At 38.1% G+C, this 25,834-nt stretch overlaps 1 protein-coding gene across 7 annotated transcripts in view; it reads right to left on the bottom strand.

Annotated features, from left to right (window-relative positions):
• Window positions 1-25,834, bottom strand: part of SPAG9 (sperm associated antigen 9) — a 143,154-nt gene that overhangs the window by 6,673 nt on the left and 110,647 nt on the right. For 3 of the 7 annotated variants that reach the window (XM_079905625.1, XM_079905630.1, XM_079905628.1), the window contains 18 exons: window positions 25,523-25,574; window positions 23,368-23,498; window positions 20,884-20,940; window positions 19,715-19,888; window positions 19,059-19,188; window positions 18,138-18,227; window positions 17,720-17,887; window positions 17,087-17,258; window positions 14,845-15,063; window positions 14,367-14,562; window positions 12,649-12,774; window positions 11,352-11,432; window positions 10,583-10,650; window positions 8,509-8,657; window positions 7,342-7,513; window positions 5,308-5,421; window positions 3,910-3,948; window positions 2,867-3,043 (listed from right to left, as the gene is read on the bottom strand). In XM_079905625.1, the coding sequence (XP_079761751.1) occupies window positions 2,867-3,043; window positions 3,910-3,948; window positions 5,308-5,421; window positions 7,342-7,513; window positions 8,509-8,657; window positions 10,583-10,650; window positions 11,352-11,432; window positions 12,649-12,774; window positions 14,367-14,562; window positions 14,845-15,063; window positions 17,087-17,258; window positions 17,720-17,887; window positions 18,138-18,227; window positions 19,059-19,188; window positions 19,715-19,888; window positions 20,884-20,940; window positions 23,368-23,498; window positions 25,523-25,574 (2,315 nt within the window). The remainder of the gene's footprint in view (window positions 1-2,866; window positions 3,044-3,909; window positions 3,949-5,307; window positions 5,422-7,341; window positions 7,514-8,508; window positions 8,658-10,582; window positions 10,651-11,351; window positions 11,433-12,648; window positions 12,775-14,366; window positions 14,563-14,844; window positions 15,064-17,086; window positions 17,259-17,719; window positions 17,888-18,137; window positions 18,228-19,058; window positions 19,189-19,714; window positions 19,889-20,883; window positions 20,941-23,367; window positions 23,499-25,522; window positions 25,575-25,834) is intronic. The other 4 variants (XM_079905631.1, XM_079905626.1, XM_079905629.1 and 1 more) reach the window with 2 other exon arrangements.

Genomic DNA, 25,834 nt, shown 5'->3' with positions numbered 1-25,834 from the left:
AAATATCATTGACACTATAACCTCTATGAGTGTGGGGTATTTTTTCTTGCCAGGTCTGCTGTCCTTTGGTCGAACTACACAGACCACGCCTTTAGGTGATAACAGGACAGAGTCCCATGATGTGAAACACTTTATAGACAATTTATGTTGGACATGGATAGGACAGTTTGATTTATTTTCACAGTGCCTCATTCATGCGTTATTCAATTATACTCTAGAAGAAATCAAGCCTGCTAGAGATAACTTCTGTTAGCAGACTAGTTGGTTTTGCCACAGAAGCAAGAGCACAGTGGTATGATATTAAGGCCATCCTGAATGGTTTAATCCTTAGGGCCAACTGGCCAACAAACAACAATGTTGCCAATTCCACTTCCAGATTTATACCCAACAGAAAAGTCTCTCCCATATGCACAAGAAGGTCTACTGCAGTACTGTTTTTTAATAGTGGAGGGAAAACAGAGAAAAGGCCTAGACGTTGATCTATAGGAGAATGGATAAAAGGTAGCATATTTATTCAGATATTAGAATACCATGGTTAAATGAATGAACTAGATTTTTATGCATAAATATTAACAAATCTCAAAAATGAGAAATAATTTGCAGAATAATATATATGTAACATAAGACTTAAAAATACAAAAAATACTATATATTGTTTATAGATATGTTCCAATGTAGTAAAAATACAAAAACATGGGCAGAAGGATAAATTTCAACTTCAGGATAGTGGTTATAGATGGACAGGAAAGAAGGAAGGGAAGGGGATTAGAGAAATATAAAGGAGACTCAAAGGGGACTCTATGGCATTATTATTTTTTTAAAAAAAAAAAAAACAAGAAAAGGAACTTCCCTGGTGGTCCAGTGGTTAAGAATCCGTCTTGCAATGCAGGGGACGCCGGTTCGATCCCTGGTCGGGGAACTAAGATCCCACATGCCGCAGGGCATGTGCCCATGTGCCACAACTACTGAGCCTGCACGCCACAACTACAGAGCCTACATGCTCTGAAGCCCCTGCGCCACAAATACAGAGCCCACATAATCTGCAGCCTGCATGCCACAACTAGAGAGCCCGCATGCCACAACTACAGAGGAGCCTGCGCATTGCAACAAGAGCCCATGAGCCACAACGAAAGATCCCACGTGCCACAACTAAGACCCAACGCAGCCAAAAAATAAATTAAAAAAAAATTCCATTTCTATAAGTTTATTCTGAGGAAATAACTATACAAAAATATACATGTACATTTCAAGAAGTTCATTACCATGTTGTTAAGAATACTGAATAATTGGTTAGGGTACCATATGCCAACCCTATACTATATACATTTAATCATTTAATGTTTGGAACATCCTTGGGAAAAATTATAGTGGCTAATTTTATGTGTCAAATGTCTTGGCTCTGGTGCCGAGACATTTGCTCAAACTCTAGTCTAGATACTGCTGTGAAGGTACTTTTTTAGAAATAATGAACATTTAAATCAGTGGACTTTGAGTAAAGCAGATTACTCTCCATAATGTGGGTGGGCCAATCAGCTGAAGGCCTTAAGAGAAAAAGAGAGGTCCCTCAAGGAAAAGGGAATTCTGCCTCCGGGCTGCCTTTACACTTGAGCTGCAAACATCAGCTCTTTCCTAGGCCTCCAGCCTGCCAGCCTTCTCTGCAGATTTCAAAATTGCCAGCCCCCATAATCACATGAACCAATTCCTTAAATTAAATCAATCTCTCTCTCCCTCCCTCCCCCTCTTTGCACTCGCTCGCTTGCTCTCTCTCATACACACACACACACACACACACACACACACACACACACACACACGAACGCACACACGCACACGCACATACCCTACTGGTTCTGTTCCTCGGCAGAACCCTGACTAATACACTGAGATACCACCATGTCCAACATCACACAGTTGGTGTGGCAAAGCCAGATTTGAACTTTGTCTAACTCCTAAACTTGCCTCTTACTGGGAAAAAAAATCCAAAACATAGGTCCTGCTTACAGACGATCAGTAACATCACTTTAGTATTCTCAGGGGACAGAACATTTTTCACTGGACGTCATCACTGCCACCTTTCATCTGGATGGTGCTTTATAGTTCCCAAAGCCCTTTAATTAATCTTTACAACAAATGAGGTTGGCAGAGCAGATATTAATCACATCCACTTAGGAAATAAAGAAATGAGTATCAGAGGTTAAGCAATTTGCTCAAGACAACAAGGCAAGTGGTAAAGGCCCAGAACCCCAGACTCCTGCTGTTTCTTGGCACAGCGCTAAAGGTATCAGAGCACATTTTCCATCTCTTCCTGAATACAGCCTTGATGATAGGGACTTCTTTCTAGAAATTTCCTTTATGAGGCCAAAACCATTTTCGGCATTCTGCAGTGACAAAATAGTACCATTGCTTTTCAAAAGTAAAGAAGTCTAAAATCAAGTTTGTTTTTGGGGTAGAGGAGAGATTCCAAAACAGCTTCTATCAAGTATCTCTATAGCACTTTATTCATACCTCCGTTATAGAACATTTCATGCGTTATACTGGAGTTATCTGTCGTTTCAGTACTTAGTATTAGACTAGGTAGAGGAACCAAGGGACAGACAATTACAGTTGGCCCTTGAATAATGCAGGGGTTGGGGCACTGACCCTCTGCGCAGTCAAAAATCTGAGTGAAATTAATAGTCAGCCCTCCATATTCATGGTTCCTGTGTCCACAATCTGCATCCAAAGATTCAACCAACCATGGATCATGTAGCAGTGTAGTGTTCACTACTGAAAACAATCTGTGTATAAGTGGATCAGTGCAGTTCAAATGCACATTGTTCAACAGTCAACTGGACATACAACTTCTCAATAGAATAATCTAACTCACCTGGGACTGCCACAAAGAATTTCACAGCATCCCTGTGCCCATGGAAGCAAAGCTGTGCATGTGCCATTGAACAATAGGGTATAAATGTCCCTGGTGTCACTTTATCACTGTTTTCATCACCATATACACGGATGACACTTCCAGGACGATTTCCTGATGCTCCTGAGGTTTTATTTGCTACAATAGAAAACCAAACACCAAATATTTTCCCCTAGAAAACAGTCATGATGCAAGAGATTACTGGTTAATCCTTATGATATTATCTAAAAGCTACAGCCAGTTGAGATAAAACAAGGGCAGCAATGCCAACTCAAGACAAAGCTGGAAAAAAAAAAAAGATATACAGCATGCTAGTTATTTTTAAGTTTCTCAGTAAATGGAGTAGGGGATTTTGCCAGTCTAGCAATAGCTAAGTTTACTTCTTAGGTATGTCTGTTTTGTTTTTTAATCCTCATTTTAGAAAACTAACCAGTTATATAGCTTAAAGTGAATAGGTATATTTTTTAGCAGAATTTTTATAGTTTATCTTTTGATTTTTTTCTCCCTTGTGGTAAGAATATCTCCCTTGAGGGGCAGTAAAAAGTTGTGTTTAAAAGGATCCATCCAGTACAATAGAGTAGCCTTTATTTACACCAGACTGATCGTTTGCTGAATTATTTTAGAATGACCAGACTCACAAAACATCCCCATTCCATGGACCAGTAAGTAAATGAAAGAAACATGATTGGTAACAGGAGTAAACAATGTAGATTAAAGACAGTTTTCAGAGATGTTTCGTGTTTTTATTGGAGGGAAAACAAAGTCTGAAAGAAAGGTCAGCTGCAACGAAAGATGATAAACAGACTAAGCTGCTGAGCAGTAGCTTGGAGGCCACGTAACAAACATTAAAAAAAAACAAAAACAAAAAAACACCTGCTGCAATGCAGTGACTGCAAGTGGATGACATTTAGGAACATTCAAGAGGGTATCTAGAGACGTGAGAACGGCCTCACGGTGGCCATGAGAAGCCAGAAAGAAGAGTGTGGTTCAGGATCTGCACTTACCCCTCAGCCCCAGTAAACGTCCCTGGTGGAGGATTACGGCTAAAGTGAGAAAGGAGGAAAGGGGACATGGAGAGGTGCATGACAGGGAGGAGGAGGATTACTATGAGATGCCACTCTCAGCGTCTTCTATCTGGCAACTCAGGAGCTCAAAACTCCTAACTAAATTAACAAAATCCAACTCGGTATAATACCAAGAAACACACAAAGTTCTTACCAAAGCCTCTAAAGAATATCTCTGCTCAAAAAGGACAATTTATTTACTGTGATTTTGCTTTTCTTAATTATAAAGCAATTTAGGTGAATGAGAACTAACTGGGGAACATTTTCTAAATGCTAATATTTCCCCCTCTTCTTTAAGAAATCCCGTGCAAGTAACTATGCTAAAATGGAACTCTGGTCTGTAAAGAACTGAAATGAACTCTGGGGATCCTGGAATCTCTTAAGATATAAGAAGTGATCTAAACATGTAGATTTATAAGTTGTTGTAGTAGAAAATACAGCTGGGATTAAGAATTTAGGTTCTTTAAATTGGTGGTCCAGTGGTTAGGGCTCCTTGCTTCCACTGCCAGGGGCACGGGTTCTCTGCCTGGCTGGGGAACTAAAATCCCACAAGCCTCGCGGTGTGGCCAAAAAAAAAAAGAATTTAGGTTCTTTAAAGGCTCCAGATATACCACCATCCAGTCCTCCTCCTTTCCCCTGAAAATTCTGAGGTGTTTATTTATTGACTTATTTTATGGACTTATTGCACTTTTATTTCAAATCATTCCCTGCCCATGAATTCTGCAGCACAAAAACACTTATTTAATGAATGATCAATGTAATGGAACATAATATGAAAAACATACAATGCACATTTTGTTCACAAAAATAATAATAATGAAGCAAATATAAAAAACATACAATGTACATATTATTCACATTTTTTCAAACAGAGGTAGATGTCTTGTCTCCAATGTCAGGAAGGATTTGCTGGCCTCCTAAGAAACTTCTCCCACAACTCTTAAGCCAAATGGAATATCCTAAACTAACTGCCACAGAGATATGGAAAACTAGGGTATTAGATAGTTAGGTAATGTTTCTGGATACTAGTACAATAAAGCTGAAAGAAAAAATGGACATCAACAATTATTTGAGATGAAACAGGACCATGATTCCTGAAATGAGAAAGAGTTTCTCACAATGAAAAACTTTTAACTGTAAATATTGGTCCTGATATACTTGCTAGAGTCTATAAATTTCATAGAAAGAGTGAAGGAACAATAGTTAGATCTCTGCCATCAGTTTGACTTTCTGAATTACCACAGATTTGCCAGTAACTAAACAATTCCTTCTACCTGAATTCCAGACAAGGCTGTTCCCCACAACTCTCCTGTGACAGTTACCTAAAAACGTACTTACTTTCTGTCAATGGGATGGAGATAATGACACCGTTTCCTGTCCCTACCCACAAACGATTGCAAGACACCATAAGAGCTGTGATCCTCACAAAAGAGAAGCCCAGTTTTCCAGTACCTGTATGACGGGAGAGAAGACATTTTATTGAAAAACTAGAGCAGATGATGTTTTAGGTTCCAAGTCCCTAAGAGTAGCTGGACTAATATAGCAGAGAGGAAATGTGACCAGAGCTAGTTGGATGTTTCCTGAAGAAGGTGCACATCAATGAAGGCGAACGCTCGTTTGGCTTTATCATCTATCTGACAATTCACGGTTAATGGAAAAAGAAAACTCTAAAAGTGGCTGGCATTACATTATCATTCAGAAGGAAGATGCTGTGGATCAGGAAATATGATACAGGATTTACTTAAGGAGCTGCAAAACCAAACCAAACAAACCAAAACACAACACAAAACAAAAAAACCTCAACAAAAACAGTTTACTAGATTGGGGAAATTAAATGTCCTTCCATTTTATAAACGGAGAGAGTTCTTGCTTGCCTTAATTTTCTTTTCACAGGTAAGAAACAATCTTTGCTAACAAAACCTATATTCTTTCCTTGTTTATATATTTGAGTCTAAAGCAGTTTAGAAATTTTAGGATACCATATGCATGTAATTTAGGAAGAATAAATGCACTTTTTTATTTCAAGGGAATTTTAAAACTGATCTTATTTTCAGGGATTTGAGGGCAAAATTATTAAACAGATAATACATTTAAGACAAACAGCATCTAGTTACTCATAAGTTCTACTTACTAGAAATGAGAGTATGATCATAGAATCACAGTGTTAGAAGGAACCTTAAATAGTCTAAGCTAGAGATCTTTAACTTATGGGCAAAGTACATTCCTGAAATTAGTTTATGTCTATGTGTATATATGGCTGATTCAAGGGAGAGGGCACATCAGGTTTCCTGAGGGCGACGACTCTAAAAAAGTTAAAAACCACTGATGCGGTTCAACCTCTCTTCATAAAGAAATCATTTGTGACATCCCTAATAGTCATACAGCACTGGACTGGGATGCTAAGGATACTGCAAGGGACAAACCAAAGATAGTCCCTGCCCTTCATGAAGATTAAGTTCTGTCGGGGAGAGAGACAGTAAGTATGATACTGGTACAACCACAGTAATGATAAGCCCATGAAGAAAAAGTATAAGAGGTCCTAAATAAAACTGGGAGATCAGGAAAGGTCTCTTCTGGATGTGACATATAAGCTATGCCCTGAAAGCCAAGTAAAAAGGGACTAAGAAAAACTTCTCAGACAGAGGATACAGCACATGTGAGGGCCTTGAAATGGGAAAGAACTCGTTGAGTTTAGGTCCGTGTGGGCAGAACAGAGTGAGCAAGGAGAGAGGTCCAGACCATTTAAGTTCTTCTGATAATGTCACAAAATGTCATCTCACCTAAAGACAAGAATATTCTGAAAGTGGCTGGCATTACATAAGTGGAGGTATGTCTCAGTGATATCTGCACACTGGTTACTATGCAGAAAGCTGACTGGAGTGGAGATAGGAAGACCAGTTAAGAGGCTCATAGTCGTCTGGGGAGGAAAGAATGGTGACCTGGCCTGTGGGAATAGTGGTAGATATAAAGATGTAACTAATTTAAGGGAATTCCCTGGTAGTCCAGTGGTTAGGACTCAGCAGTTTCATTGCCAGGGCCTGGGTTCAATATCTGGTTGGGGAACAAAGATCCCGAAAGCTGCATGGTGTGGTCAAAACAAGACAAAAGACGTAACTGATTTAAGATATTCTGGGGGAAGACTTGACAGTTCCTGCTGATGGGTTAGATGTGGGGAACAAGAGAGGAGTCAGAAATGATCCCAAGTTTCTGTCAAGAACCACAGGGTAGATGGAGCATCTGCCTGACTCTTTCAGTGATAAGAGCTCACTATTCCTGAGGCAACTTACTCATTGGTTCAACCCAGCATTTGAGACCATTTAAAAATAAACCATTTTCTTTGACTGACAAAGATAAAATGCTTTAGAAGCTTACCTAGCATTTTGCTTACATAAGGCTCAATGTCCACATCCTGCAGATGTTGATAAGTGTGTGCATGATAGAGACGGAGTGTGGAATCCAAACGAATGGAGACCCACACGCCATCACCCACCCAGGCAAGCTGCCGCACTTGGCTCTCCTTCCTGGGGTGTGCATCAAATGATTTCTAGAAAAGATTGTTCAATCACAATGTTACTTTTATTATGTAGGAGTTCGTGTTTAAAAACTGTGCAAATTTGCACAATAATTTGGCAGACTGTATATTAAAAGAGGAGCCCAAATATGTTACTCTTACATACACAATTGCTATTATCCTAGACTGCAAAACAAAATGAAGAAGAACCAAAGGATGTTGGATTTCAGCACTGTGTAGGATATCAACTTATGAAAGCAATGCTGACACATCCATTCTATGTAACAGCATTCAACAAAAAGATTGAATTTAACCTCAGGATTTTGTATTGTTACAGAGCAATACACAAAATAAGATCCTGTTTATAATTAGACAAAAAGGAACTTACAATGCTGTATGTGTGTGTATAGATATCCGCATGTAAGGAATACATCTAAAACATAAAGGCCAAATGGAACTTCTAGGGTTGGGAACAGGATTTGGGACAGAACTTTCATCTTAAAAATTTCCTACTGTTTTTCTTTTCTTAAACAATTAGAATAAATTTATGTATTGTGGCAAAACTTTAAGAAAACAATGCTAATGCTAAGAGGTTTTTGTTTTTACAACAAATTCCCACTGCAATATTATTCCTCAGTCTGTGACACATATACGGATTTGCCTGGATACACACTGAGTAGTGGGGGAGACTTGAGGGTCCTGCTCTCAGATCACCTCTACATAACTAAACATTTCAAGAACCATGTATTCAAATAATACATGTATGCATCCACGGATACTCAGACACACATTTAGTCATTCATGTGTGAATCTTCCTTCCTTTTTAAAAAACCACTTCCCCTACTCATAGTCAAAAGCAGAAGGAGAAGTAAAGTAACACAGAAAGCTGAGAATTCATCCAAAATACCACCGGAGTACCCCAAAACACGCAGATTCAGATAACAATTTCTAGAGAAGAAAATAATTAAGCCTTAGGGTCTTCAGGTAATACAAATTCAGTTAGGTACAGAAAACATGGGTTAACTTGCCTCTATTTTCATGGCCTTTGGCTGAACCACATAAATTTTGTTCCTATAGCCACACCAAACTTTGTCATGTACCACAGTCATGCATCGGATGGAATGGTGAGGTCGTCCAAGATCTAACAAGTGATAGTTTGACAAATCCCACTGCCCGTCTTTAAAATAAGAAACAGATGATTAGTTTATGCACACTACCTTTTACTCAATTTTAATTCAAGAAACATTCTATTTGGGTGTGTAATTAAATTTATTGATGAAGCATCCCCCGGATACCATGTATTCAGTGTATATTTACAGAGATTGAGTTCTTTTGTTCTATAAACTGCAAAGTTGGAAGAGACCTCAAAGGTCATATGGTTCAACCTGTCACCCAGTACCTGGACCCCCATGCTCTCAACAGCAGTGATGTGATAAATCAGTTATAAGTTACCTGTTTATAATAATATTTTAAGAATTAGAATGGATTTAAGGTTATTTTGGGGATAATACTGCTCTCGCTCACTTGCATTTTGATATATCTTCTTGGCTAGAAGTCAAGGGCAATGCATTGCTAACACTTTAGGAATTATGCATACTATAATTTTAGTGATGACAGAAATACATACAAATGAGAACCAACCACTGTAAGCTTGCTTTGCTTGAACAATTTCAGTGAAAGAAAACATACTACCTCACAAAGCAGCTGTTCCATTGTAAGAAAGCTATAATTGTCTTAAAAATATTCCCCATACCTAGCTAAAGTCTGCCTGCCTTCTTGTACGTAACCACTCATTAATCTATAGCTTTGCCTAATGGAAACACAGAATAAATCCAGTCCCACTTCATTGCTACCGCCCTGTCTTCTCCTTTCAAAACCAAGCACACCACAGTTCATGGAGTCTTCATCCTAACTCCGCTTTGTCCAGATCCATTTAATGTTGATCTACTAGAGTGGAGCAGGATTATCACCAGCCCTGCTCTGGACTCTAATTTCTATGAGGCTTAGGATGTTAACTCGTATTGAGTTTGATATCACTCTTCAGACCTATCTCCTCCATCTACTCTTCTGAACCCAAATGTAGGACTTTACATGTATCCTTAGTAAATGTATTTTGTTTATCTTGTTCAATATAATTTTGGATTCAGTTTACCAAAATATTTATTATTCCATTTTTTCTAGGTTCTTCTACTCACTAGTTGAGTGACCATGAACAAGTGACTAAAATACTGTGCCTCAGTTTCCTCATCTATAAAGTGAGGATGACAATAGAATTTTCTGCTTAAGTTGCTGTGAGGATTAAACCCAGATAGTCTATAAAAGGGCCTGAACAAGGTAAAACGGAGGCCTCTCTTTTTGTTATGGAGTCATTAACCAGCAACCTCTAGCACCTGCCTATCATCTACCTCACACTTCTTGAGGCCCCAAAGGACATGAGACTTTGGGAAAAGGCTTGTGAAAATCTGAATTTAGTGGATCTACGTTTGTATAATATTTCCCTGATCTACCATTCTAGTAGGTAGGAAATGAAATATCACTTTTGTTTGATACATGTACCAAGGAGTTACACGCTCAATTCCCTTAATTTAATTCACTCAAGGCAGTTTTCTGACACCACCACCCTTCTGTGTGCAGATGGTAGAAACACTGGTTTAAAGGGGAAGAATATAAAGAACGTAACATGAAAATGATTAAACCTTACCCAATTAAAAATTCTTTTTAAAAACATCCCAAATGTAAGTGGTTGCAAATTATTTTTAAAATACTGGGCAAAAGAAAACATATCCTCTCACTAAATTTCTCCTAACTGCATAAGTATATGAGTGAAAAACATATACCTCCATTGCACATTCTATAAGAGGACCACGAGGACTATTTGCTCATTATGGTAAACAGGTTTTCACCGAGGTATACTATTAATGTATGTCTGCAGGCAAGAACTCACATACTCACTGATGCCATACACGGTTAGTATTCAGTTTAAACCTTTATTCTTTCTCCTATTAAGTATGATTTCTTTAAAACATAAGAAGCCAATCTGCTTGAAAATGTTCTTGCAAAGCAACAAATTAGCACACATGTTATATATTCATAACAACTCACCAACTCCTCTGTGAAAGATTGCAAGGGTACCATCAGCCAGGGCCACTAACACAATTCCTTTCACATGTCTGCAAACAGGAATGGGGATTTTAGAACTCTCCATCTGGGAATATGGAAGACACTGCATGCTACCGAGCTAGTTCAGAGTTTCTCAGAAGACCAGTCTGTGATGTATTAGGAGCTTACACGAGAACCTAAATGAACATCATTCTTTTCTTCACTGAGAAAGTCTTGCTATGAAAATGTCAGCTCAACTAAATAAAAAGCATGTGTGGTGACTCAGTTGTTTCACTTTCTAGCCCAAGTTCCTCCTCCCATCACAGACTACCAACAAAAGGTCCACAGACCAGAGACACACACCCCAAGTAGAACTAACAGAGTCAGCTCTGTGGACCTAACAGACAAACTGACTTTTGATAGTCAACATACAGGAAAGGACTAGTAAATCAATGCCCCAATCAACATATTCACAAAGTATAAAGAATACTCTAAAACAAATATAAATTAATGGGGTTTAATTGGTTTTCTCCCCCAAAGTACTAAAGAACTCTCAGTATGGTGAGGAATCAACCTGGCAAGTTTTCTCTTATACTTAAAGTTCTCCAGTTTACTTCCTAGTTAGAGTTTCAATCTCACTCATAAAGAGGGTTACAAAAAAATATGGATACTGATTTAGTCATGAAGCACATGTTAACTTTAATAGTCTTAGAATCTAGTTTATACCAAAATACATATTTTTGAATGGAAGAATTTCTAAAATAAAACTTACACAATACTGAGAATCGAATCTTTAAGTTTAATAGAATGGAGACATTTCCTCCACTGGGCTACAGATGAATGGACATACAAACTGCAAGAACAAAATCAAGACTGGTAAGGCATAGGGAACATCAAGTAGTTGTTTATATCTAATAATGAACACAAAGTTCTTTCAGAAGGAAAGAAGAGTAACATAAAAATTTTAGGAAAAAACAATAATGAGAGTAAGCGTAGGCCTAAAGCAGAGAAATAAGCTGCTTAAGCAAACAGAAACATACAAAGAATGAAAAGCCAGAACTAACGCCTGGTTAGTTAGTCTCAGGTTACCCCATACTTCAGAATCCTTGGCTAGAAACCTTTTCAAAAAAATAATCTTACTTTTCTACCATACTGAGCTTTCTGATGACTGAGTGGTTTACATCAGGGAGTGGCAAACTAAGGCCCAGAGGCCAAATCTAGCCATCTACCTGTCTTAGTACACTATGCAAACTAAAAATGGTCTTTACATTTTTAAACGGTTGGAAAAAAATCAAAAGGAGAGTATTTCATGACATACGAGACATATGAAATTCAGTGTTCATAAGTTTTATTATTATTGGAACATAGCCGCACCAGTTCACTTCAATGCAGCGGCTGCTTTTGCACCACAACAGCATAGTTGAGAAGTTGCTACAAAGATCATATGGCCACGAAACCTAACATATTTCTTATGTGACCCTTCAAAGAAAAAGCGTGCCAAACCTTCATTCTGTAGTGTGAGACCTTTATGGGAAAGACGTACTAGTGATCCTGTTTAACCTCAGGAGAAGCACAAGTCTGTAAGACTCCCCACACGACTACAAAGTCCTATAATGTCTGTTATCATCTCCTAAGCTTTCAGACTCTGATTTGTCCTGGTTTTCCTAGAAGTTATGTTTACAATTGGGCCCTCCTGAAGCCAAAGAGATTGTTTAATCCTTGATATTCCCTGAACACACTCTAGCTTATATAAACCTTTTGTTGTTCAGGATCTCCTATTTCTAGATCACCCAGATTTTAAAGTTTTATTTACCTCTTTTTCCAAGAATATTATATAAAAGGAACATCCTGTGACAAACATATGGTTTACCATTCAGAACCAATGCAAGTCAAAGTCCAGTTTATGAGGCAGTTGCAACATAACCTCAAAATTGTGCGTATATAAAATTCTTTGCTTTAATCAGCACTTTGTGTTTGTATTTGTATGTACCACATTTTAGTTATCTTCTGATTTCAAAAGCAAAAATGAAAGACTAAAGATTTCTAATATTAAAAGAGTTGGTACCTACCAGCCATTCTGAGCTCCAAGCCACATAGTTGGTAAAAGGCTACTCATTTTCTGGGCTTCCTCTCTCATCAGGTCTTGTTCATTTTGTAATACTGATATTTGATCTTTATATGCATCTGAGTCATTACTGGAAAAGGTGAGACAAAGGAAAAAAATCTGAATATGTTTAGCTACAGTTTTCAGGGATTGATCATTTCTATATTTTAGTTTACAGTTTAAAAAAAAATCAAATAATCGAACACTAAATTCCAGTAAAGCCAAAGTTAAATGCTTATATTAAACATTTCAAAAAGAGAGAGAGAGAGAGAGAGAGAAAGAAAGAAAGAAAGAAAGAAAGAGAAGAAGAGAGAGAGAGGGAGGGAAGGAGGGAGGGAGGGAGGGAGGGAGAAAGTGGAGAAGGAAAGAAGGAAGAGAGGCAAGGCAATGAGGTGCAGGGGGGAGGGAGAGATAAGAAAGAAATGAAAGAAATATAAATACATATATTTCAGCAATTGTTCCAGAAGTAACATTAAGATACTAGGAAGCTCAAGGTACAGAGAACTGAGTTAAGACACGGTGATGAAATATAACAGTGAATATCCAGACTATAGTTAAGGTTCTCCCTTACAGTTATTTTGAATTTTATGAGTTTCTTCTGTGGGGAGAGAAAGAGGAGAGATAGTTTGTTTAAAAACCACACACATACACACACACACACGAGGGTGAATTATAAAGAATTTGCTAAAATAAATTAATAAGCTGAAACATGCTTGTATTCTACCCCAAAACCTTCATTCTTTGGACTGTCAGAGGACATTTAGTAAAAAAAAAAAAAAAAGCATAACTGGGATATCAAATTCAAAACAGACAAACAAATCAGTAAGTCCAAAAAGATAACTTTATTCTTAAATTAACAATTAAATGTTAAGAGACACCTGGTTGCTCTATTCATTAAGAGGAAGAATATTAAATTGTAAAAAGACTCCAGTTTTGATAGACTCCCATCAGCTTTCTATAAGGCCTAGAGAAGGCAAGAAAGAAAATTAAAGAATTTGCTAAATGGGCCTTATTGTCAAAGGAAGAATCTAAAACAAATTGTTTTCTGGGCTTCCCTGGTGGCACAGTGGTTGAGAGTCCGCCTGCCGATGCAGGGGACACGGGTTCGTGCCCCGGTCCGGGAGGATCCCGCGTGTCGTGGAGCGGCTGGGCCCGTGAGCCATGGCCACTGAGCCTGCGTGTCCGGAGCCTGTGCTCCACAACGGGAGAGGCCACAGCAGTGAGAGGCCCGCGTACCGCAAAAAAAAAAAAAAAAAAAAAAGGTCATTGAAACCCACATGGGAAATTTAAATTTAAATGGCCAATTTCACTGACAAAGTGGGTGTGAGAGTAGGAGAAGGGATTAAAATGGCAGAGAGTTATTAACAGAATAGAAGACAGTGAGTACAACAATTAACAAAAAATCATACCAAAAGAGAAAATGACTGGGAAGATTTTGACTAATATACCTTATAAGTAAGTTTTTTTTAAGTTGGAAGGAATAGAGAACAAATGGGTGAAAAAATATGTCTAGAGAGAATGCAATGGAAGGAAAAGATGAAGACATAGTTGGAGTAAGTAATAACATCTAAATCTACCACAACAACGTCAAATAGTAGGAATATTTTGACTGCTTGAGATCATTTTGGTTCCTTGTATGTGTGCACTTATCTGGTTCCCTAAATTGTTAACCCATTTGTATACCTTGACTGATATACTGGTGAGAGGTCTTCTGGGATTTGAACTCCCAAAGGATCTGTAAAAACATGCTCTGTGTACACGCCAGTTTGGGAGATATCCACGGTATCTTCAGCTGACCCTGCATTGCCTTCTGTAGCTTCAGTTGCTTCTTCTGCTGTTGGAACATTTTCATCAACCTCACTATTTTCTGTTTCCTTTTCTACAAAATAAATAAAACATGCTAACGATCCTAAGTTTGAGCTTTTCTTCCAATAATTTCCCCACACACAAACCCCCTCTATAGAATTCCACTCTGCTACTCCCTTTTCCTCCACACTATGTAATAAGACTGAGGATTCTTGATTTCATTTAACATTCATCACTCGATCTTCTTTCAAGCTCTTTCATCCTTGTTACTTTAAGGTCTAAGTTTAGTCCATAATGAGGCATCTGGGACAGGCTCAGACTCTATACAGACGGTATCTAAGGAGGACAGACATACCTGGTGGTTTTTCTATCACTGGAGATGTTCCGTTGGTACTGGGGGAAGTGGCAGCTGCTGTCACACCTTCTGTAGAACAACCAACCACCGTGATGCCTCCCAACAGGCTGTCTGTCTCTGCTGAGCTATTGCTTGTCATGCTTCCACATAAAGATGCTTTGTCTACTTGTCCGGATTCTGAAAGCTCTTCTCCTGCGGGGTAGTCTGTTTCTCGTGCTCCTGAAAAACAAGATAAACCTTCGTTTCATAGCTCAGTAAACTCCTATAAATAGCATTTTCTCCATTAAGGCAACAATAGGTTTGAAATAAGAGTGCAGGTGAGACAAAGAGCTATTCAAATACACTGCCAAGATGGTAACTAAATTTTATTTAAACTAATTTAAACTCAATTCACAATTTGAGAAAGTAGCTTAAAAAATTAAGATAATACTTCTATTAACGCAAGCACAAGTAAACCTGAAAATGTCAGAAATGACATTTCTGTTCTTAATATGAGCTCTTAAGCAGCCGCCTAATGAAATTAAAAACAATGAAATCTAGGGCTTCCCTGGTGGCGCAGTGGTTGAGAATCTGCCTGCCAATGCGGGGGACACAGGTTCGAGCCCTGGTCTGGGAGGATCCCACGTGCCGCGGAGCAACTGGGCCCGTGAGCCACAACTACTGAGCCTGCGCATCTGGAGGAGAGGCCGCGATAGTGAGAGGCCCGCACACCGCGATGAAGAGTGGCCCCCGCTCTCCGCAACTGGAGAAAGCCCTCACGCAGAAATGAAGACCCAACGCAGCCAAATAAATAAATAAATAAATAAAATAAAAAAACAAAAACAATGAAATCTAATTATATCTGACAAGGTAGCAAAAAATTTTTTTAATTATCTCTATTACTATTTGAAATATGAACTTCCACCACTATAAAAATTAATACAGGACTTCCCTGGTGGCACAGTGGCTAAGAATCCGCCTGCCAATGCAGGGGACATGGGTTCTATCCCTGGTCCGGGAAGATCCCACATGCCATGGAGCAGCTAAGTCCGTGAGCCACAACTACTGAGCCTGTGCTCTAGAGCCTGCGAGCCACAACTACTGAGTCCGAGTGCCACAACTACTGAAGCCCGGGTGCCTAGAGTCTGTGCTCCGCAACAAGAGAAGCCGCCGCAACGAGAAGCCCGCGCACCACAATGAAGAGTAGCCCCCGCTCGCCGCCAACTAGAGAAAGCCCACGTGCAGCAACGAAGACCCAACGCAGCCATAAATAAACAAACAAACAAACAAATAAATAAAATTAATACAGCCTAGGTGTATACAGTGCCTTAAGATATTAGTACCACATTTAAAAACTAAGCATTTACCATAAAAAAATAAACCTCTTCAGTTCTCTTTATTTAGAAAGCTGTTTTTATTCCTATCACATTACAAAAAATTTTTTGTAGTAAAATATACATATATACTACACAAAACTTTCCATTTTAACCATTTTAAGTGTATAATTCAGTGGCATTAATTACATTCACAATGTTGTACAGCCATCACAGCTATGTCCAAAACTTTTCTGTCACCACACATAGAAAATCTGTACCAATTAAACAATAACTCTCTGCTCCCTGAGCCCCTACCACTGGTAATCTTTAATTTAATTCTGTCTTTATGAATTTGCCTAGTCTAGATAGCTCATGTAAGTGGAATCATACAATATTTGTGTCTGAGTTGTTTCCAAGGTTAATCCATGTTATGGCATGTATCAATATCTCATTCCTTTATATGGCTGAATAATATTCCCCTGTGTAGATATAACATCAACCTCTTTAATTTTTTTGGGGCGGGGGCTGCGCCGCGTGGCATGCAGGATCTTAGTTCCCCGACCAGGGATGGAACCCATGCCCCCTGCAGTGGAAGTACGTAGTCCTAACCACTGGATCGCCAGGGAATTCCCTTTAATTTTTAAACCAATGTTTTAACATCACATAATATTTAATATACAACTTTAGAAGGCCTTCCCTTACTATTCAATCTAAATAGCCCCTTGCCCTCTGCCACCCACTTATCTTCTCAAATTTCCATTGTTTTACTTTCTTCACAGTATCTGAAAATCTCTTTGTTAGTCATTTGTTTCCAGTTTATTTTTGGTCTTCACCAACTAGAAAATAAACTCCGTGAGAGAGTGGTACATAACTATCTCCAGTAACCAGTCGGTTCTTGCCAGTAAGGAGCTGTGGACGGTGGGAAGAGAGGAGCATGGTACTCTTACCTGGTACACTTGCTATACACAGAACATGAGAGTTGCAAACAGTGAAACTATCTAGGATGTTGCCTGGTTGGACAGCATCAATAATGATAACTTTTGTAGCTGAATGAGTGCTGGTACAGATCCAGACTAGACTGGATAATTCTTCTTGATTTTTTAACTCCTTCTGCTGCTCCTGCATAGGCAAAGTAAGGAAAATGAATGTTTAAAATGAGACGTATGTGTAAATATCCATGCGGCTGTGCCTCTACACTAAAGGACAATACTATTTCAAGTTTATTTCCAGATTATTTGGAAGGCTGAAAGTATAACCACCTTTCAACAATAATTAGTAGACTAAGAATTAGCAGTTAAAGCAGATCAGTGTTAAAGCTGTTCTATATCTTGACTGTGATGATTGCTACATAGGTGCATACCTTTGTCAAAACTCTTTGAACTGTATCCATTTAGAGCGTACATTTTATTTTATGTAAAATATACTCCAGTAAAACTGATTTAAAAGAGAGAGAGGGGGGATGAGGAGTAAGCAAGGGCGTAGTAACCCCAATTAGAAGTTGGACCCAGAAGTAAGTTTGAGATCAAAGAGCTAAGCAATTAGTCTCAGAAACTGGGTCAATTGTTAGTGTAAGCACTTACCTTAAGTTCCTGATCTAACTTGTCTAAACTGCTCTGAGATGCACTTCGCTGTTCACTGCCTTCTGCATCCAAACCAGCAACATCCTTGTAAAAGACACTCGCTCCAACCACAGAGCCACCGTCTCTGGTCTTCCCACCTGACAAACTGACTCCAACAGCACACCACAGCTTTTTTGGGTTAAAAAAAGATGGTATTAAGTCACTTTCTCTCTAAAAATGTTTACAACTTTTCACATTTCTTTAAAAGATCTAATGATTACAAACAGAGGGCTCTAAAAATATTCAAAGTATTCCAGTCTAAAACTACAAAATGAACAATAACCTTGCCCACGAAAGTAGAATTTAAACTTTTTTGGTTTTAGGAAAAACTTCACCAAGATTTTAAGCAATATTACCATTAACTTCAAAATTAATTTACCTTCATTGATGTATCTTTTTCATCTAGAGGTCTGAGATAGACAGGTACAGGTAAATTTTTCATCTTATTTTCCCCTTGTCCATTGGTTACCTAATAATTGGGGAGGGGAGAAAAAGACACACTGGGTAAGCCTCATCAAAAGTGAACTTACAGGGCTTCCCTGGTGGCACAGTGGTTGAGAGTCCGCCTGCCGATGCAGGGGACATAGGTTCGTGCCCTGGTCCGGGAGGATCTCACGTGCCGCGGAGCGGCTGGGCCCATGAGCCGTGGCCGCTGGGCCTGTGCGTCTGGAGCCTGTGCTCCGCAACGGGAGGGGCCGCAGCGGTGAGAGGCCCACATACCGCAAAAAAAAAAAAAGTGAACTTACAGAACCACTGAGACATGGACAAGCACTGCTGTAACATATTTATTCTATGAAGTCAAGTTCAAGTTAACTTTGTCATTCTTATTTGAAAAATAAGCAGAAAATCAAGTGGCAATTAGAGAAGATAAGATGCTGCTTTGGGAGCTCAGAAAAGATACATTAACTCACAGACCTGTTAGTGCACACGTGTGTGTGTGTGTGTGTGTGTGTGTGTGTGTTAGGGGTAGGGAATATAGTAAAGTTCCTGAAGACCTGAATTTTTTTTAACAAAATCTTCAAATATTAAAATAGAATAGGATACCCCAAGTCACATGTACTCAGCCACCTCCTATTGACCCCTCTCCTTCCTCACAGAACTCAGAGGCATTTCTCTTGAGCTGAAGGGCTCAAGAAAACCGCCTAAAACCCAGTACCCTCAATACTTCTCTAAACGTGTGCCAAATCCATGCCACTTGAAACTGAGCAGATTGGGACGTGTAGTTCGAGTCTTTCATGCCCAGGCCTACTCCTCCCCCTTGCATCTCCCATTAGATGCTCTTACCATGTTCAAACGTTACCTGTTTGTACTTTTGAGGCAGACTCCAGCCAAAAGCCTGCACTCTACCATCTTCCTTCTGAACATGTGCCTTTACCTGACGATACTGTTCTCTCTTCTGTTCTCTGCGTGAGGCTAAACTAGCTTCAGTTCTAAAAGGGAAAGAAATTTCCTTTTTAAGTTAAGTGAATATAACAACAGCTTATCTCCCCTCCCCTGCTAAAATAGCATAAATAACAAGAAAAAATTACCTTGTGTCAGGCAGTTTACAGACACTATATAATTTAATCCTAACATCTCTAAGGTAGGTTATCATACTCATTTTATAGGTAGAGACACTGGGGCTCTGAGAGATTACCTTTCCCAAGTTCATCTACCTAGTGAGGAGCAGGGTCAGGATGGAAAGCCAGTTCCTTCTGACAACAGAGGAAATGATCAAACAACTAGGACAAGGGCTTATATAGGTCTTCAACATTTCTATTAATATTTATCAATGTTGTCAAACTAGCAAAAAGGAGATTTTAAAACATTTCTCCTCTTTATGAAAACTAGGAGCAACGTACTTAAAGGCAGTCAAGTTATAGGAATAGTTTCTTTATAGCTGATCTGATAAGGGGCAAGAATATTCTGAACTGTTAAGTTATTTAGGGTGTAACCGCTAGTCTGAAAAACACTTACTCTTCGCTAAGGAAATCAAAGGCTTTGGACTTATCCCCTGGGAGTTGAGATAAGGTGCTGCTTCTTTTCTTGACGGAAGGAGTAACGTGAGAGGTGGGTGCATTGTACTTCAGATTAACCGGTGGTTCAGGCTTCTTAGTAGTGTTACTTGAGGAGCTGAAAAGTCTGCTGAAACTAAAAGGAAAATGAGAGGATGTGTGTGTGCAGTGTGTGTGTGTGTTACATGCATGGTTAAGAACAATCCATCATTTTCCACAAATTCCAGAGAGCTTTTACAAGGAAATGAGTTAGAAACCAGCAAAAAGATTTTTTGTAGTTACACACTGCAACCTCAGCAATAACTCACAGCCAAACTCAGACATTCAGGAAAGAGAAACTATTGCCTAGAATGGCAGATCCCTGTTCTTTAATTAGCAACCCTCATAATGAAAGGAAGGAGCTCTTGAGTACAGGGAACTTCTCGTAATGAAGAAATAAAATAAGACGGTTCCTTTAGCCAGCCAGTGGTTGTTAAACAGCAAGGTTATGGCTGCACGGTTTGAACAGAAGCTTAGTAAGCCACTTCTAAAAATAGTCATAATAAAGTACTAGAACACATACTACCATTTTAACACGTACCTTATACATTTTTTTAGTAACCTCAATTTAAATAACTATTTTCACATCCACTCAAAAAAGAGAAAAAAACCTATTTCTATTAAATACCAGAAAAAATTCACCAAAAAAGGGCAAGTTTTAAGCACAGTAAATGCACAGTACTTCCAGCACAAACACAGTTCAAGTCCCAAACGCACAGGTACACACACAACTCAACCCCACAAACACTAAATTTCTAATCTTCACTTTGTAAAGTTCCTTACAATCACACAACCAGTGAATCAGTAACTTTAATGGGGATCCAGAAAACTATCAACTCTAAAAATAATTCCCCATTATTGTATTTAATTTAGTAGAGGATTCCACTAAATGCATAACCAACATGATGCATCTTACGATAGTCCTCAAGAACAGCCTTACCGAGCCGGCATACTACATACCAAAAAGAAAAAGTTCAGTTTAGCTATATACCCTAAATTTAAGAAAGAAAGCAAAAAGAAAGAAATCATTTGTGAAAATAAATTTTGATTCTAATCTCATCTCAGAGTCTTTGTGTGTTTTTAGATACTTACAACTGCCAAATGCTTGACCTTTTTTTTTCCTGCATGGCTGGATTTTCTCTTGATGCACTACAGGGAAAGGGAAAGAGAAGGGGTGGGAGACAGAGAGAGAGATGTTTAGTGAGGTAGTCTAGCTTTCTATCTGAAGAACGAGGGACCCAAGAAGTTCATGAAATACATGGAGGAGAGTCAACAATGTCAGCAAATAGTTACTTCGACCTATTGTGTCAGTCAGTCTGTTAAGGCCGATACAACTAATATAAATAAAATTCCATCCCTCCCTCAAAGAGCTCAGACTACTGATAAGAGACAAAATTATTATCTGGGCTGGACAGATAGCCAACAAGCCTGAATGTTACTATTTCAATTTTTTATTGAAGAGATATCCTCCAACTTCCCTTTTTATTAAAATATTGCATTGTAATTCCCTGTCTCTACATAAAGGTACCATTTGTTTTACACTTCCAGCTCTCAAAAATTAGCTTGTAACTTTAGTGTTCTGATGGGTCATTTTTCACAGGACTAAAACTTTTCCATTACTGAAAAGCTGACCAGGGAAGAAAATAAACTGCATTGGGACTTCCCTGGTGGTCCAGTGGTTAAGAATCCGCCTTCCAATGCAAGGGACGAGGGTTCAATCCCTGGTCAGAGAACTAAGATCTCACATGCCATGGGGCAACTAAACCCACACACCACAGCTACTGAGCCCGTGCGCTCTGAAGCCCACACGCCACAACTAGAGAGAAGCCCGGGCACCGCAACTAAAGATCCTGACACAGCCAAATAAATAAATTAATATTTAAAAAAAAAGAAAGAAAAGAAACTGCATTGATTCAATAATTCGACAAAATTTCAAAAAGAAAAAAAAAGGCACTGCAAATTGATTTAGTAAGGTTGTAAGGTTTCTGCTATGACTGTCAGAGTCCCCTTTTCATTTCTTTTTTTAAGGACTGAATTTAAAACATATTTTAATTCAATGAAGAAAGTTAAGCCACCATTTTTATTCACCTGTTGACTACCATTTCACTGCTAGAATTAAAAATAGGAATGAAAAGTGGAACCTGACTATATGCCTCAGTTTTTTAACTATTCACTCATTATTTATTCCATATCCCTTAAAAGCTGGAGTTAAGAACATATTTGTTAGTATATTAGTTTCTCTGTCCAATAAATAAAGATTAAGATAGTAATCTTCTTCCTTCTTAGCAGCTACAAGGAATTACAACTTTTGCAAATTGTAAATGTGCTATACAAAATGTTTTTATTACTATTAAGTAAAGGACATAATCATAAGGAAGTAACAGTTGGTGGTTAGAAAATATTTTCATAAACTTTAAAACAAGGTGTCAGTGTGTACTATTATTGGTAAATCTGATGTGACAATCCAAACTGAAAAATATGGGCAAATTAGGGGGCAACTAGTTTACAAACTTTTCGTGAGCTCTTTCTAAAATTAAAATAAGGAACGCTGCTACTGAAGATATGACCATTAGATGGCAGCATTAGGTGAGATTTAAGATCCAACTTACAAAGATGTCAACTGAAGGTTGCTTTTTGCATGACTACTCAGAAAGTGGGGGGGTGGTGGAAATCAGGAAGTTTACAGGAATATTTTACAGGAAGTCACTGACTATGACTGATTTCGTTCCCTATGTGGCAAATGAAAACTTTACCTCTTCCTGACATCACTGCAAAAGTAGTGTCAGTTTCTACATTCTTTCAAAAAATGACTAAAGAAATTTTCACATATTGAGGTGTGGGGAAGTATTCTGGCTTATACATGATTTAACTCAAATGTTATGTGAACTAAAACAGCCTATTTGTGGCCTATCAAACATATACTGTACATATGCTTTCATTATTAAAGAAAAGGGAGCACTGACCAGAAGTAAAGAATGTCCATGTTAAAGATAAAGATGAAATGCCTCCCTTCCTGGGACACCAATGCTGGTACTCACTCTTTTGACGATAAGACTTCCTTCCCAGGTGTCAAGGCCATACTGACTCACTGTGTACACGCTTATCTGGTTTTTTTGAAACCTTGAAGGAATGTATCTGTGACTTGTTTGATGTTATTTGTTCTGACAAGATATAAAGCTGTGCTGAAACCCATGCCTCTCCAGAGCAGCTCCTCAGAGATATCCAACAAGCTGTCTCCCAGGCTGCAGTCCTCCACTTGGCTCAAATAAAATTCTTTTCTATTCCAATTATAGATCGTTTACTGATTATTTTCATCGACAGACCATCATTTAATTGCCCTTTAGAGGTTGTGGGAATATTCTCCAAGAGGCCTCACTGGCCCAAAAGGGACCCGCTTTGATCACATTCTGTTAGTAACTGCTAGTGTTTCTTTAGACCTCTCTTAGTAAACAGAGCAATGGGCTTGGATCCCCAAGGCAGGACTCTAGTTCTGAATAAAGAAATGAATATCAGTAAACAATCAGTAACCTAGTAAACAAAGAGGAGAAAAACACCAGAGGTACTTCTCATACAAACCGAATCATCTCTGTCCATCGAACAGCTTCCTGAAGCTCCATCAATCTCTCTTTATATTGGTTTCTCTCCATTAGAACTCGGGCCATTTCTACTCTAGTAAACCGCTTCCTTTGGGCTGTGGGAATATCACTCTATAACGAAAAGAAGACTAGAGATCACTCTGGGAGCCTGTATCTGTTTTAGTGTTATCGCAGACTTAAGTAAAAATTTTAAGCTTTTAACATTCCTTAATTTCTAATCTAGTGGATAACAAAAAAAAAGGTCTAATAAAAATAAAATCAATAAAGAGATATACTTAATTATTTATGACTGAAAAAAGTAGACAATTTAATTCCTCAATATAAATACAAATATTTGAATATATTATAAAGGAAATACAAAGAATAGTGCAGATTTTGAAGAAAAACAAAAAGGCTGTTATCTCTATAGATTTAATACACTCGCCTGGAAATGTTGTTCTCACAACAGTATTTTAAATCCATGTTCTATAACAAATACTAGTTATTCAGAAAATAGTTACAAGTAAGTTCCTAAAGGGGTTCATTTATCTCAAACTACCAATCTACATACACACTCAAAGCCAGCGAAAAGCATAAAAACCTGTTGGCTAGCTACCAAGGTACCCAATGCTAGGAGTCACTAAAACACCAAAAGAAATATAACAAGATGGAGACAACTGTATTAACCAGAATTATTATTAGGGAGAATAAGGAATGTGAGCATGGTACGACCCCAAAGGGGCATGCTCAAGTCAACTTCCTTCTACTGCTGATTTCTAAAGGCTCTTCTGGAGAGGAAGGTTGGGTTAACTGTAGGGCTTTTGTTTTGCTCAGTGCAGTATGCACATTTTGAATCACAGCTGAAAGGCATGGGACAGAAAGAAAGAGGCTGAGCTTAGCTTATCCCTCAGCAGTCTCCTTCTTTGTCCTCCTGCTGCAGAACTTAACCTCTCCTTTAAAAAAAAGTCAAACAACAAATGATCAAAGGATTTTGAGTTTGCAACACAGCAATCCCACTACTAGGAACATACCCTGAAAAACCAGAAGACTCTCACTGTAATGTTCATAACAGCATTGTTGGTGGTAGTAAAAAGCTGAAAATAACCTAAATTTTCATTTACAGGAAAACAGATACAGAAATTGTAGTATATTCATAATGGGATATTATAAAGCAGTGAACATGAATGAACTATACCACTATACTACAACTAGGGTAAATATAAAAAACATAATACTGAGAAAAAGAAGCAAGTCTCCAAAGCTAAATACATATAAAACACAAAAACAGTGAAAATTAACCATACCTTGTAAGGATACATACATGTGTGGTATGATAAAATTATTTTTTTTCAAGTTAAGAAAATGATAAATACAGCATAGTAGTTTCCTCTAGAGGGAAGAGCATAGGGTATCTTCAATGTTTGATAATGTTCTAGTTCTTAGGTTAAATGGTAGGTTCATAATGTTAATTTATTATAATGTTAATTATAAGTTATTATTCATAACTTACATGTTACATATATTTTTAAATGTATCAAATATTATATAAAAACACAAATAAGAGATTGAAGGGGCACAAAATAATCATTCTGATCAGGACATCCATATATCTCAAGTTTGATACTTGACCGGCAAACACCTGTGACAGGAATGATACCCTAGCTACTGACAGAATAACTGGCATGCTAATAACATTGGCAAGAAGTTCATATTTATTCTTTTGTATTTATATGTTGACAACAATATGGGCTAATTGCCTAGTATTAAAGTTTCTAGACTTTATCTTTTTATGTTTAATACCATTAAACTATTTTTATTCTTAAGGTTTTCATATATTTCTAAGTTAAAATTTGAAACAAAACAAAAACAAAAACAAAAAACTCCAAAATATCCCACCAGGTCCTTGAGCTTGAATAGGCAAACACAAGTCAGAGCACAAAGCCATGGAGGAAAAATGAGCACACTGTGCGTAGCTAGAAAGCTTAGCATCTGGATACTATGTGGGAGCACAATCTAGACTATTCATGATCATAAGCATGATTTTAACTTTTTCTTTTCATCTTTATAATGCTATACCCAAAGCTTAATTAACAAGATTTCCCCAAAATACCAAAATATGGTAAGTTAAGAAAACAAGTCCAAAATTATAAACCTACATCATCATCATCTTTTGCTTTTTGCCTTGCATCTTCAGCCTCTGCTCGAGCTCTAGTGGGGGGTAAAAAACAAAACATGTTATTTGAGTTGACCTCACCTTTTTAAAGAACAAAGAACAGGTCAAAAATTTTAACTACCACTAAATGATTATTTTTCTTTTTCCAAACGGGGTATTTAGCTGCTTTCATTTAGGGGAACATTATCATAGCACTGTTCTCAGAAAACCAGGCATTAAAGAAAAGGAAAATAATGAATGTTTACAGTTTCCTGATTAGCAATATTTGAACAGCTCTCCTAACTTCTTTCACATC

The sequence above is a fragment of the Stenella coeruleoalba genome (assembly GCF_951394435.1).
Source record: "Stenella coeruleoalba genome assembly, chromosome: 19".
Lineage (NCBI taxonomy): Eukaryota > Metazoa > Chordata > Mammalia > Artiodactyla > Delphinidae > Stenella > Stenella coeruleoalba.
The sequence above is the reverse complement of the archived record's forward strand: the minus strand, read 5'-3'. Positions and strand labels throughout refer to the sequence as shown.